This window comes from Parasteatoda tepidariorum, chromosome 2, assembly GCF_982258835.1.
Source record: "Parasteatoda tepidariorum strain Cologne lab strain chromosome 2, Ptep-v5.0, whole genome shotgun sequence".
Taxonomy (NCBI): domain Eukaryota; kingdom Metazoa; phylum Arthropoda; class Arachnida; order Araneae; family Theridiidae; genus Parasteatoda; species Parasteatoda tepidariorum.
The window spans coordinates 56,113,512-56,128,849 of NC_141756.1; the positions used below are offsets into that span (position 1 = coordinate 56,113,512).

The 15,338-nt window shown below is 27.6% G+C and overlaps 1 protein-coding gene across 1 annotated transcript in view; it reads right to left on the minus strand.

Moving 5' to 3' along the window:
• Positions 1-3,113: 3,113 nt before the first annotated feature.
• LOC110282461 (uncharacterized) overlaps positions 3,114-15,338 on the minus strand; it is a 62,294-nt gene continuing 50,069 nt past the window's right edge. The window contains exon 13 of the mRNA XM_087156578.1: positions 3,114-3,355. Coding sequence (XP_087012704.1) covers positions 3,114-3,355 — 242 coding nt within the window. The remainder of the gene's footprint in view (positions 3,356-15,338) is intronic.

Here is a 15,338-nt window from a genome sequence, read left to right on the forward strand (position 1 = left end):
TAAATATAAAAAATACAAAAAATTAATAAAATTTTTACCAGGATATTTTTTTTGAATCCTTGATTAAGTGATTTTAGATTCAATACATATCAGACTAATTTTTCTCTTACAATTCGTGCAAAAGAATTTACAGCAAAACAAACATTTTCAAAACTTGTTTACTTAACTGTTGAAAACATGCTTGCATAACTGTTTTTGCAAGTTACGAGATATCAATGATTGTTAAATCGTATTTCAGTAGTTTGTATAGTGAATTTTAAGTTGCTTTGTTATTAAGTTGCTTTGTTATGTGTTACTATTTTTATTCTAATTTCAACAGTTGTTAAGTAATGATTAGAAAAATGAATTTCAGAATTTTTCTTAATTTAAAAAATAATATTTGAATATAACATTACTTTCGTGTATGTCAGCGTGTTCACCAAATTACAGGCCATTTTATTATTTATTATTTAGTCTTCGAATTTCAAGGACATGGCATCACGAGTAAAAGAAAAATTTAATGCCCCATGAAGAAATTTTTGTAAATATATTTGTTAAATGTTATTAGTACCATCCCATTATCGAACACTTTTAAATTACGAAAACATTTATATTTGAGTGTTGATTTGGAAAAAAATTCCTACTTAGAAACATAACATAAACTACCCTTTTAAATTAATTGTTCATTAAATTTAAAATCTATACAAGAGCCATATATATTGAATATTAATATTTCCATTTAAAATAATTACTTTAGTTGTACACATTAGTCAACTTTTTCACCAAATGTAACTTTAATTATTAACTACTACTTAAAATAAATATATCTTTGAAGAGAAAATAAAGTATCATTTCAAAGAGAAATATAATGAAATATATTTATAAATAAAAAATTAAAAAAGTAAAAATTAATTGAGGAACATTTTTAATATAATATTTTTATTGTTCATTGAATCTTAAATTATACGAAGACTTTTTCTCCCAAATTACCCTTATTATTATTGACCGCTTCTTTTTCAAAGATAAATGACAAAGGAACAACTTTTAAGCTACTATTTAAGACCAGAAAAAAACTTTTTGTAACAGAAGTGCAAGTTCAAAAGAGCAAGTTTCCAAATTCATTTTGAAAACCCCTTTGTATTATGACATGTGTCAACAAAGTTAAACGTGCATTTTTGAATGCTTTTTCAATTCTTATTGTTCAAGTTTGAATTAGTTATAACAATGGTTGCAAGCCAAAACATATTCATAAAGATAATTTTTTAATCGACTTCTTGCAATTTCCATGCATTTGTTAAAAAAATGTAGTGTTGCATTAGTATTTATTCAAACAATATTAATTTCTTATGTTCTGCGTTTGATTGAAATAGGAGAAAAACAATGGTATTACTATATATCAGGCCACTTTTTCACCTGAGCTAACACTAAATTTCGAAAGTCATTCGTAAAATATTTCACAACCTAAGACAAAGTGTAAGATACGACTTAAAAGAGGGACATGAATATAAATGATTCATTTAAAAAAAAGTTTTTTTTGGTTAAGTTCTTAAGCTTCAGTTACATCGTTACATGTTATATCCATTTTAAATTATATTTTTATAGTCATATTTAGAAAAGCTTCTACTTATAAACACAGTGTATAATATTACTTTAGCGATGGATGCAAGCAAAAGTTATCAATTTTAAATAAAAGAATAAAAATAATAAGGGGGAGAGTTGGACAAAACGGGATTATTGTTTTTATTTACTATGGAAAATCTGTTAAAGAGAACCACACATTATTTTTTCATAGCTACATAACTCACTGAAGCACAGAAAAAATAAATTTAAACTATTTTTAATTATTGTGAAATAGAAAAAAAAATTATTTCCCAAACTGTTACATATCCCGTTTTAACATACCTGGGATGGGCAAAACGGGACAGGGTTACAATGTTTAATTTTTTATGTAAAATGAACTGAAAAACTTAATTAACTAACATAAAACTGTAAAGCAAAATTTCTTAAAATTGTATTCATGGGATTTTATTGCTTCTAACATTTTTATATAGACTGTTGTTTTATAATTAAGTATACAAAAATTATGATGGTACACATGTTCTTAAAGATTTTATGAGTTTTCAAACATGAAGGCTTATTCCGTAATTATCACTGTCGAGATGTGTCTGGTTCCCTTAAGAGGGATTTTTTAGCTATCCTTTCTTCAATTCTCTTGGTTCCTTCTTGCAGTTTAATCATCCTTTCTTTTTCTTCCATTTATAATTCATTTTTATGTGGAAATGATGTCATTACTACAGTTTTCATCGTTATCTTATCAGCCATTTTTCAGGGAGCGGTCCTTTTACTTGAGGTACAGATAGAACACACTTTGGAGAGATAGAGATGGGTAGCTTAGGTCGATAACAAGAGAGTTCTAATCTTTTCCACCCTGAGGATGCTGCAGATTGGTCTATTTCTACGATGTCCCTCGAAGATGTTGAAGGTTGCTCTTGGTCTTTGCTCACATCAGTCTGATGTCCAACACCAGGAAGTTCTTGCCGCAGGTCTGACGTTGGGTGACCAGTGGTGACAGAGGGTGCAAACAAGTAATTGGGAAGACGTCAGGATTGTAAGGACTTTTTCTGCCAGTTTTACTAAACCCTTTAACGGTAGTTTCTGAAACAGCTGCCAGTGACTAGGCTGCGTTGAGCAGTTTCGCAACCTCGTAAATTGTAACGCACCTACCTGGAAGGTTGAACAGTCACTTTCGAACTTCTTGTTCATAAAACGTGCTCAATGGAGACATGAAACTGACATCCAAGAGCTGAAGGCGATGAGTTGCATGTGGGGGGTGGATTAGGATGATTGCATTATTTCCTCTTGCCAAAGTTCCAACTTTTGGTGTGACTGTTATGTCCATCAAGCAGCAATAGCACTGGCTTCTTATGCCTAGGGTTGGAAAATTATATGAATTTTTAAAACCAAGCAATGAAGGTCTCCTCAGTGATCCAGCCGGCCTTATGATACACTGCAAATGATCCTGGAAAAGCATCATTCAGGAGTCTTGAGTTTTCCTTCATAGGAAATACAAGCCTAGGAAGGATGGACACCCCAGCTGCATTGATGAATGTTTCAACAGTAACCAAAACTCCTCGTTAGGCTGAAGACAAGCTACCCACTTGTTCTTTGCCTCGTAGACTCAACACTTTTGAAGGCATGTTTGGCATTGCTAGAACTCCTGTTTCATCAACATTATAAATATCATTTGAAGTAATCTTATGTTTACTTAATGGAGAATTCAAAAGTTCAAAAAACTGCTTAACTGCAGTGAGATTAAGCCTTTTTGCTCGGGCCATACTCGTTGGTTCTGGATTTCGGAGACTAAGTTTTTTTATGTCTGCCAAGAAATGAATACAACCAACCTTTTCCAGTCATTTTTTTTCATGTCCTAAAATTATGCTTTATACTGTTTCTCGCAGTTAACTCTACTGCTAGAATTCGTATGTCCGTCAGAGTTATACCAAATAATCTCTCTTCTAGAGCCAATACATGTTCATGCGTTTTTTCTTGTTCAGCATCGAATACAGTCTCATATTTGTCCTACTTTTTCACTGCTGCCAATTCAGGGGTCAATGTATTTGCACGAGCCTTTTTTTACCTGTCTTTCAATATAGTAGTAATAATATAGTTGAAGTAATAATAATATAGTAGAAGTAATAATAATATAGTAGAAGTAATAATAATATAGTAGAAGTAATAATAATATATTAACTAATAAATAGGTCGATAAAACAGGACATAAAAAAACTTTATCCCGTTTTATCCAACTCATAAGTGTCCCGTTTTGTCAAACTCCGACACTTTTCAAAACAAACATGGCTGCTGCTTAAACGTAAAAGAAATATCAGATATACTACACATGAGAATACTCGTTAATAAATGCTTCATCAAGTGTAATACTCACCGTAATTGTAATCCCATATATGTAGGCAGTACAATGTAAAAAACAACGCACGTAAATATAGAAAATGACAAAGAAAATAGAGTAGAAAAGTTCTGAGACCTACAACTTTCTATTAACTGGTAATCTCGAGATGGGACGCACTGAGAATGATATAATCACGGTCGAATAACAAGTTTCTGTCGTCGTCCGCTGGATAGCTGCAATAGTCTGGTCCCTAGGCGACGCATCCCGTTTTGTCCGACTATCCCGTTTCATCCAATTCTCCCCTAATTTATGTCCATTTTCTCTTATTTTTGAAATAAACTAAATTCACATTTTATTTTCAGTTATTATACCACGTTTTTAGCAAAACTAAACACGTATTTTGCTTATATTTTTTGAAAGAAATTAACTACTCAGAAGCAATAAGTACGTTAAATCTTGATGATTGACTCAAATTGCAAATATTTATCTGAAACAATTTAAATTTCTCCATAAGTTAATTTACAAAAAAGTTTTTCGCATAATTTTTTAATAACAAATTAGGCTACTTTTCACTTAGATTAACATTTCTTCTTGACTGTCATTTTTGGCAACAATATGTCTTTAAGGGAAAATATACAAATGATTGCAAAAAAATGTATGTAATAACGAATTCCCAATGGGCCACTGTTTTCTTAATTTTTCTTGCGTGATGCTTTTGAGCCAAAATTAAATTAGCAAGGTTAAATTAACTACTACTAGCAGAAATAAATATGTTGGGAGGTATTGTAAATCATTACATAATTGACCACTTTAACTCTCAAGTAAAATCTGTTTTCCCTCTCGAAAGTCTGGGTAAATTTAAAGCTTAAAGCTACTTAAATGATTCTAACACTGTTAAAAGTTATTTTAAGAAGTTAAAAATTATGAGATCCTAATTGTTTAATAAAGGTTTAGTGCTAATTTCTGCATCACATATTTATTGGGCAAATTTTTCAAAGTAAGTTCATATAAAGCATGGATTTGCTTAAACACTTTCAAGTTTAATAAATAAAGGTACTACGTAAAGATATACATAAATAGAATCTACTTATAAAAAAATATAGAGGTTTTATGGTGTTAATTTTCGAGTTTATGTTGTCAAATTTCAAGTTCTTGAGTTCTCATTGTGCCTTTTTCAAAATACTTTTGAACAAGGAATACGAGCTAGTTTGAATAGGCAAAAATACTTTTCTAGAGTCTTATTGAATAATTTAGTAGGGTGTGATTAATTTTACTTACCTAAGTACGAAAACAAGCATGGTATTAATTTATTAATGATTCTAAGGAACATTTGATTAAGCCAACTGATTATTAATGATTCTTAGTTACATTGAAGTTAACAAAAGAATGAATTTTCTTATAATTAGGAGCATTTTGCTGTCTTTTTTTTCATGCAGGAAACAGCATATTTTTCTTCGATCTAAGTTGCTATATAACTTGTAATTTCGTTTAATGGTATTTGTGAGGGTCCCTTTTAATTATTACTGAGGAATTCCCGTTTAAAAGATCAGTGCACGCTTTTCTATGAACGTTATTCAAATGAAATATTCATGATATTCTCTCTCCTTACAAGGGGTTATGATTCATATATGCAAACATTGCTTCAAAAGCTGAATTGATTTTTTTTACATCAATTATTTCTTTCGCTAACATAAAAACATATGTTAAGCTTTAACTGTTGTAGATTATTAAAATACTGAAGGTTCTAAAATAATTTAGATTGAATCAGACGTAATACGTATACGTGAGTTTCATAATTTTCATAATTTTTTTTTTTTTTTTTTTATGTTTAAAAAATAATTTCGCATAGTTATTCTATTTAAGGTTTAAGACTTTGAAGCCTGCCTGAGATATTGTAAAAGCTTTTATATATGATTTGATTTAGGAAAATCGTAAAGATAATAATTGTTTATTCCGTCGAATAAAAATGTATGTTAAAATCTTTTTCTTAAATTATAAACAATATGTTTCTCTGAATTGCTAATGTTCTATATTCCTGTCACTGAAATAAATGCTTTTTAATTCTCTAAATTTTCCAGATAAAAAATAGAAGTAAGTCTTTGAAAGTTTTTTTTATCCTGAAATTGATTTCTTTTCTTTAGATTATTCACTTTTTGAAAAAATATTTTGAATGATAACTAAGGTCTTTTACACATATCTAAGGGATAGATGCCAGCACCAGAAATGGACATTTTCAGGAAATATGTGTTTTTAATGTTTTCAATATTTTCTGAAAAACTACTTTAACACTTGTGAGCTTACTTTATTAAAATATATTTGTTTATAAATATAAGGTTATCAGAACAAGATTAAACTATTGAAAGTTTTAAAAAATTATTACTGTAAAATGCGTTTGTACACCAATTATTAAATGCCTTTAAAATAGTTTCATGACAATATAAGTTCTTACGCAAATTATATTTAAAATAAATTGTATATAAAATCCATTTACGGATGTCAAAATCATAATTTCTTGAACTAAAAAATTTTAATATAAATAATTGTTTTAATCAATATGATGAAAAATAAATTGTAATATTAAACAAAATGCATACATTCAAAATAAATTGCTAGAGTATACAGGAATTTCAGAAGCCATTTTTCTTTAAATAGTGCTAAAGAACAAATATATGTTTGTTCTCGAACATTATGCGCGAAAAAATGCAACCAAATTATAAAAACTTTTAATACATAACATCAAAGCCGCAATGTTACAGTAATTTAGGCCCTCGTTACTATTAAGAATTGGCGTTCTTCCCAGGAGGTAGCCTGCCCCCCCCACACACACTTTCGGATCAATGGGTACCAGCCATTGATTTGATTCGATGGGTATGTACTAGGTAGTCGGTACGCAAAGCTGACTACATTACTCACCATCATGCACTTGGTCACAAAGTTATGTGGTCTTTAAAGTTATGTGGTCTTTAAACTTATGTGGTCCATATCTTAAACAGACATTTTGGGAATATTTTATTTTAAAAAAAAGTTAAAATTAAATATGATGTGTAAGTTTAAAAGGATATATTTTATATTAAATCCAATATCTATTTTCTCTTGAATTCAAACCTTGATTTGTTTTTAAACATACAAATTAAGTTCACTGAAAAAGTATGAGAAACTACACCTAACTTAAAAAAAAGTAAACATACTTTGAAAAGTATAAAGAAATATACGTAGATTGAATTATCTAATTCAGAAAGACGTTATACTCGTTACATTAATTCAGTTTTAATGATTAAAATATTGTAAGCAAGTCTGGTACTTTCTTAGAACTGAGGAATAAAATACAGGATTTATAGTATCTCCAAGTGGAATCTCCAATTGGAAGGAACTCTATAAGAAAACTTCGAGCCGGCGAGTTTTCGAGATAACAACTTCAGAACTAAATATGTTCTAAAAAGTAGAAAAATATATTCTAAAAAATATTGCTCTAAGAAGTAGAGACATGGAACGCAAGAATAATTAATAGTAAATATGTGATAATAGTTGACTGTAAGTCATAAAACAACAGTGATAATTTTATTTTCATAAGTAAGACAAAAATAAATACGCATTAAATAGAAAAGAATTTGTTTACAATAAATTTATATTGTGTTTTTTCTGGAAAAATTCAATTTCTATTTCAAAAAAAAATGCTCTAACAAGGACTTGAGAAGAAACTCTTCGTCTTAGGAATTCAAATTAATATTAGGTGGATATATAATGTTAAGAGCAAAATATTTTGATATAACAAGGTTATCGAAGATATCGAAGTTCAAGATACCGAGAGTATACTGTACTTTAGAAGTTATTCATTGTTTTGCGCCTGACTAGAAGTAACTTTTTTGCTGCCTCTGTTTCCTAAATGCTATATTTAAATAATGTGCATCACTTAAATAATGTATTTAAATGCAATATTTTTATATGAAAAATATTTATAATTGATAGCATTTGTAATTGCCTATGTTTAAGAAATTTCAAAAGTTTCAATTTAATACAAGTTGAAAAATTACAAAGAATTCACGATGTCATGATGATTGTTTTTTCATTACAGACAACATTTATGGATGCGAATGCAGTTTAATGTACCGTGAGCAAAATAAAAATAATGGCCACACTGAATAACTTTCGATTTAAGAATTGGATCTTTAGGTTCTAGTGGTCAAATTTAAAAAATCAAATCTTAATGGTAATAATAAATCAAATATTCTAATTAATTATTGCAGACGATATTTTAAGTTAAGATACAAAAACGTGCTTTTTTTTTTCAATAAACATAATTTTTGCTGGCGGAGTTGGATCTTTAACCCCCAAAATATATGAGTAGCAACAATCTGGGATATATGGTCCCCACAGTTTGGTCAGCAAAGCGGTTCAGTGTTTGAATCCTTTAATATTAATTTTACTTTATACGTATTTCACCACATCTGGACAACTTTTTAAGCGTATTGAAACATTTCTGCACGCAATTCTAAAATTTGTTTATCCAAAGATGCAAAAAATAACTATCAGAAAATACTTATTATTTCTTTTATTATTGTATTTAACAATAATCGAAAAAAGGTTTTAATTGTAAGATATACAATTTTTGCGTCGTTTTATAGAGTGAAATATTACAATACTTAATACCAAACGGAGAGCGAATTAGATCGAATAGTTCCCGAAAAATTCAATTTTAAAAAATATTAGCTTTTTTAAATTAAATTTTTCATGAACTATTCGTGCTATTATGCTTATACTTTAATAATTCAATAAATTAATAAAGTTGAATCGTAATAAAAAGTTTTGAAAATTTATATAAGCTGTAGTTTCTTCTAGAGATGTATAATATGAGAATCACTATAGCCAATTTTATTTTGAGAATCTAGTTCTATTTATGTTATAATTAAGAAGCTACTTTTAGAAAAGAAAAAAAGCATGCAGGTTATACGAAGCATTCCTAGTAATAAATATTGTGTTCGTAACCAATAACCTTTTATACAAGAAAGGTTATATACACAATAGAAATAGTTTTCTCGAAACAAATTCTCCCACTTCCCTTTGTAACAGTTTCCTTCCATTTATCAAACACAACTTTTGTCATGATTTCTTTGAGTGAGTGAAACGTGCATTTGTCATATAGTGATTCAAGCAGAGCTTTTCATTTCGTTCCCATAAACTCTTTCAAGAGATATGCGATCTACTCGATTACTATTTTCTAAAATTTACTTATTTCAAAAGTAACCATTATTAGAAGAATTATACTTTAAAGAGACTTAAATATTATTATTTATTAATTATAAAAATCATTTATAAATTATTTACTTTTCTAAAACTTCTAAAGAAAATTAATTTCATTACCCCTTTGCATTTCTAATTTCATAATGCACATGCGTTTGCTACTGTTTTTTTTTTTTTTTTAAAATAAAGAAAATAGTAAAATAAAGAAAGGGAACTATGCAAGTATTTTCAAATCAAGTTTTTGAAATGTGGAGACAGAGAATTTATTCGAATCATAAGGATTAAGTTTTGTTAGACTTTTTCTTAAAATTCTGAAAGTTTCTTTTAATTCTAACTTTTATAAGTAATAGATTAAGTTTAGATTATAAAATTGTTTTTTTAAAAAGCTTTTCGCAACTGTAAGAAGCTCTTCTATTTATTCGTTTAGCCAAATCTTAATTCATCCTACATTATATTACTGTGTTTTGTTTCATCACCACCTTTTATTTATTATAAACAGTATTTTATTAGGAATTAATTAATCTATTACGAAGATTGATAAAATTCAGCATAGCTTTAGTCTTAGCGCATATTATTTTATCGAAAATTAAACTTGAATATCAAAACGAAACAAATAGTTAGATAATAGTGTTTAAATGAACTGAATGCTAATATTTATAGTCAGGCTTTCTTGTACATTGTTAATTCATGCAAAACATATAATCCCATTAGCAATCTAACCTAAATATAAAATCATCAAAACAATTCTCAGTACATGGTTTATTTTAGGCATTAAAATAAAGCATGAAATAATTCTGTTCCAAACAATAGAAAAGCACCATCTATCAAAGATTAAAAACTTTTTGAAAAACAATTGTTCTTTTAATCATAAAATGCTGTAATGAAAAAAAAAATACTAATCCTGAAAAATGGCTTAGTCTACGGAGTCATTTATAATTTAAACTCTAAATTCTTTTCTTTTTCGTTTTTTTTTATATAAGTGTCAGCTTAAACATTGTAAATGTAAGAGGTAATAGATGGAAAAAAAATGATATTCGGTAATTGAACGTTTGCTTGACGTTTATTAAGCAAAGTATTGTTTCTAATTTTTTTTTGTTTTTCCGTTTCAGTTAGTTTTTAATTAAATTGTATGGAATTTAAAACATATTATTCTCTAAAGGTTTTTTTTCTTTTAAAATATCCTGTATTTTAGCGTATATTTAATTTTAAGATATCAAAATACTTTTTGACAGATAATAAACATTTTAAGTATATTTTTCTAGTGTGGAAACATTACTCCATAAAGTTAGTTTGCAAAAATTTCAAAAAATAAATAAATAAATAAATAAAATAACTGAATAATTTAGTTACATAATTTGAGTGAATAATTAATTACTTACAATGAACCTAACGAATTATGACATAATTGCAAAAGAATAAAATAAATTAGTTTTTTTTAAGTTTAAATAAATTATTCGTTCGACATTCTTATTATATATGGTACACATTTTAAAACCCTTTAACAGTTCAGATTTTTTTGTTCATTTAACAAGCACTAAAACCTTGCACATTATTTATATTATAACTTCTTAACATTATTATCTTATCTTTCAATATTTATTTAAACTAGTTGAATTAGAAAAAGTTTTGTTTGAAAATGAATCCCATTTTACTTTAATTGATATTTTTCACCCGTAACAAGAATCAATGCTTCTTTTGATAACTTATAAAATTCTAATGACTCTTTCAGCATAAAATATGGATGAAAGTTTCTATGCTTTAATCATTTTTTATTTAAAATTTTGCATAGTGATAATTCAGCAAAGAATTTAAATATTTGAAATATTTCAATGTTTACATTAAAACGAAAAACATAGAATTTCGATCAAATTTTAAACTATGCACATTTAAAGGATAAATACGAGATTTAAACGAAACCTGATTGAATAATTTATGAGCAAAAACATTTTAAATAGAATAAAATTTTAAATATTAAAAATTTTTAAATGAAATAAAATTTTAAATTACAATTTTTCAGCCATATTTGAATCTTTTCAATTCAAAAGAATATTCTCTTCTTCTCTTTTTAAAACTCTTTCAAATATGATATTTTGTTATTTAACATTTTCAGGATGAAAAATTGCATATTTTGAAAGTCAAAACGTTTTAGACCGTTATTAAATGAAATAATTAAAAATAATAAATAATTTTTAAAATATTATCTTTTACGGAATATTACTTTTGTATAAGCAAATTTTATAGTTGAGTGCAAAATATATTTGCTTCAAAACTTATATGCCGAAATATGACGAGAAACGAAACAAGTGAAATTAACATCATGGAACCAAATTTATCTTCAACTCTCGAAACTTTTGGGGCCATATTTTCCAAATTGCAATTCCATCCATATTATAATGGTCATGAATCCAAATCAGTCGAAAGAAGCTTTCCTTATTCAATACGTTTATATATCTGATTTTTTTTACTTAAAATATTATTTGAATATTTAAAATTGGATCTTAGCCTGTGCAAGTCAGATCATCACATCAAATATATTTCAGGGTTTTCATTTTTTGCTAACGCTTGCTGTACTTAATGCTTAGAAATATTTTATTTTACCAGATTTATAAATTATCATATATTCTGAAATATTATGTAGTTGTTTACCGCTTAGCAAATCTGAGTTTTGTAAGAAAATTTTCATATCTGCACCCACCTTGAAAATAAAATAGAGTTATCTGCAAACCGTTATGCTGTGCAGTAATGCTCTAATACTTTAAAAAAAGCAAATTTAGGAAAAATAAGCAAAAATTAGAATGATATAATTCAATCATATTTTAAAGTTCATGAAATTTTTATACGCTTACATTACTTACTTTTTTTTAATGTTCGTTCTAAAATGTCATTTCCAACAGAATTTTGATGTGTTCCATTTTTTGTCATATATTCTGAAATGTATTTGTACTTTATTAATTAATTTTTTCACGACGTTTAATCCTTAACACAGGGAATTTGAAGGCGTCTTATGTGGCTAACCTTTAATATTCGTGTTCTATATTTTGATTGCCGGTTTATTCTATTGAAATTTGCTATCACACATTACGACTAAAAGAATCTTAGATATGCACAAGCAGAAATTGATCTGTTTTGCAACTTATTACACTAGTTTTTATAACTATGTTTAATTTCATTATGGTTTTGAGATCAAAATTGCATTTTAATATTTTATAATATCATTAAAATATTTATATATACATGCATACGTACCTACATGCATACATACATACAGAGTTTTTATCCTTACAATATCACCTTATTTAATGCAACCTAATATTTAATCATTTTTATTGTTAAATTAAATGACAAGTTTATTAATATATTCCAAAGATTCAGTCTATACTGTATTTTTCCTATTAATGCTATATGATAAGTCATTGTTTTAAACCTTGCTTTGTTTGACCATCGCAAACTTTCTCAAACTTCTTTTGGGAAAATAGGAAAGTTAAACAGGAATCGTATAGCCTTATAGAATTTAAATCCATAACAGTCTTTATATCACGCTTCAGAAAAGTTTCGGTATTTACTATTATATTCCTTTTTGTTTTGAAATAAGGGATTAATTTTTCTATAAACTTGTTCTTTATCACGTCAATAACCATTTTTAACTAAAACTAATTTGTTTTAATAAGCTAGTTAATTTTTGACTTTATTGATCAGAAATAATTCAATTCCTTAAAGTAATGTATATCTACTGTTGGAAATATTATACGTGATTTTCCACTGGTGATTTTTCTCCATATTTAGCAAAAATATCAAGACCACAAATTTAACTTTTAAAAACATATTTTTTCTTATCCTATAACTCAAAATCATGAAGAAAGGTAACAAAAAATTATTGTAATGAAAGAAATTATTTTAGCTTTATTAACTGGGAATAATTATTTCTTACTTATTTATATTTTATTTTACTACGTACGAAGATTGGGCATTCAGTTTGTGTTAAATAACTACATTTCCTGTTTTTAAATTTATTTAAAAGTATTTTGAACAAAATTTTCTTTTTTTTATGATTTGAATTTAATGGTTTTCTGGAAAAAATGCAATCTGTTATCACTTCTCTAATTTCTTTACATTTAAATTCGTTGGTTGGTTGGTGTCGTATCCTCTATAGAATCATATTTCATGGTGTGCTTGAATAGTTTTTGTTATTTCTATGGCATTAAAAGAATACAAATCCTCTTCTGTGGGGTAGTTTAAAAGGTGAAGGCCTGCAGCGACTGCAGGGCAGTTAAAAACATGATATGGTGTCAGTTCCACATTAAGACAGTTTTTCATGTTTTTATGATGTTTTGTTCTTAGTCTGATGAGAGTAGTGGCTGTCTTCCTATCGATGTCAAGATTAGTTATTTTTAAATTCGTTAAACACCGGAATTTATTACTAATGATTAATATCTTTAAAAAAATGACAAGTGTTGTTTTTAAATAAGTGTTTTTTTTGAATCTTTAACTTAGCTTTTATTGACATAAAATATTTATATTTTAATTCTAAAAATTGACCTGTCTTTAATAAATGAGATTCTTAAGAGTCTAACTGCAACAAATTTGTATTGAAAACTAACAAATTTCTTAACCAAATTAAAGTAACGAGATCAAATGATGTTAAGGCCTGTACCTGACTTAACAGACCAGAGAAAAGAAGAGAAAAGAAGAAAGGACCCAAACAATTGAGAGGATAAATTTAGGGAGCCTAAATGCCTCGTGCTAAATTATTAGTATAATACAGTGTATCTCAGTATTTTCTACTCCACTTTGACACGAAATAAATAAGAAAGTGTAATATTGTTGCTTGTACAGGTATATGTCACGGCCACAAATGATTATTTATTCGTTTATTTTTTTTTCTTTTCCTTTTTCTTTTTTTAAGTGAAGTCTTACGTTGTTTGTGGGATAAATAAATTATATTCTTATTACCTCAAGAGTTTTCTATAACATCTAAGGGAATTCTTATCTAACAGAGTATTTTATTTCATAAATTAATCCTGTTCTTGCAGAATAATACGCATTTTTATAGGACTTTAATGCGCAAAATATTTAAACCAAACACGGAGACTCTATAACTTTTCTCCACACATCAACCCCAAACCACCTCAGGTAAACCTATATAAAATGCAGAAAGGCAAATTAAATTATTAAATCACACAGCAATTTTATTTTGCTGCCAATTGAAGATAGAGGAAAAAAAGCACTATTTCTATCTTGTTTTGCTTTAATTTCTGCATAGAAATGAGGTATGTCTTAGAATTTGGTGCCCACAGAAAGCGGAATACAACAAGGCGCAACGTGTTTGCTATCATTGCCTAGTATGCATTGGAACCTTTTAGTCAGGTTTTGTGAGAGTTTTGCGATTATTTAGAATTTGGGTAATGATTCAAAAGGAAATTAATAAACATTTTATTCCATATAAATCGGTCATTATTATTAAGTATGTGTATAATATAAGGGCACATTGTATATATATAGTTGTAGAGATAATAATTGTTTATTCCCATAAACAAAAAAGCATGTTAAAAGCTTTTCTTTTAAAGCAAAAACAACATATTTCTCTGAATTGCTTATGTTCTACATTCCAGTCTCTGAAATAAATACTTTCTCGTTATTATAGTTTTTACTTACCAGTTAATAAATGAATGTCTTTTCCAAACTTTTCCATGGTTTTTATCGGCAGCTTGATTCACTATTAACATCTGCTGATTTTAACATTTTGCTTGTAGTCATTTTCTTGTCGATTTTATGTCACGTGATAAAGAGCTGTAAGCTCAACGGATAACAGTAGAAAATGCTTGGATATTAAATTTTAGTTTTCAAAAATTAAATAAGGGTGGATCCTAGAGTTGCCGACCCCGCGACAATTTTTTTAAAAATGTCGCCAAGCAAACTCGCCAAACTAGGTTTCCAGAAGACATTTCGGGGAGATTATTTTGAACGTCCAATCACACCACCATATTTCTTAAACCTGATTGGTTATTTGATATGTATTGCTACGCGAAAGGTGGATTTCATAAGAAAAGAGGTAAAAGGGTTTATATTTTCGTTTTTGATCTCTTGCTGTTAGAAACATTGTTATTGTTTTATTTTTCAACCGCTATTTCAATTATTTCCATTATTATTTCATTTTTTAATTTTTTCTGTGCTGTACCGGTTAAAAATGGGGTTTGATTTTTTTTTTAAATAATTT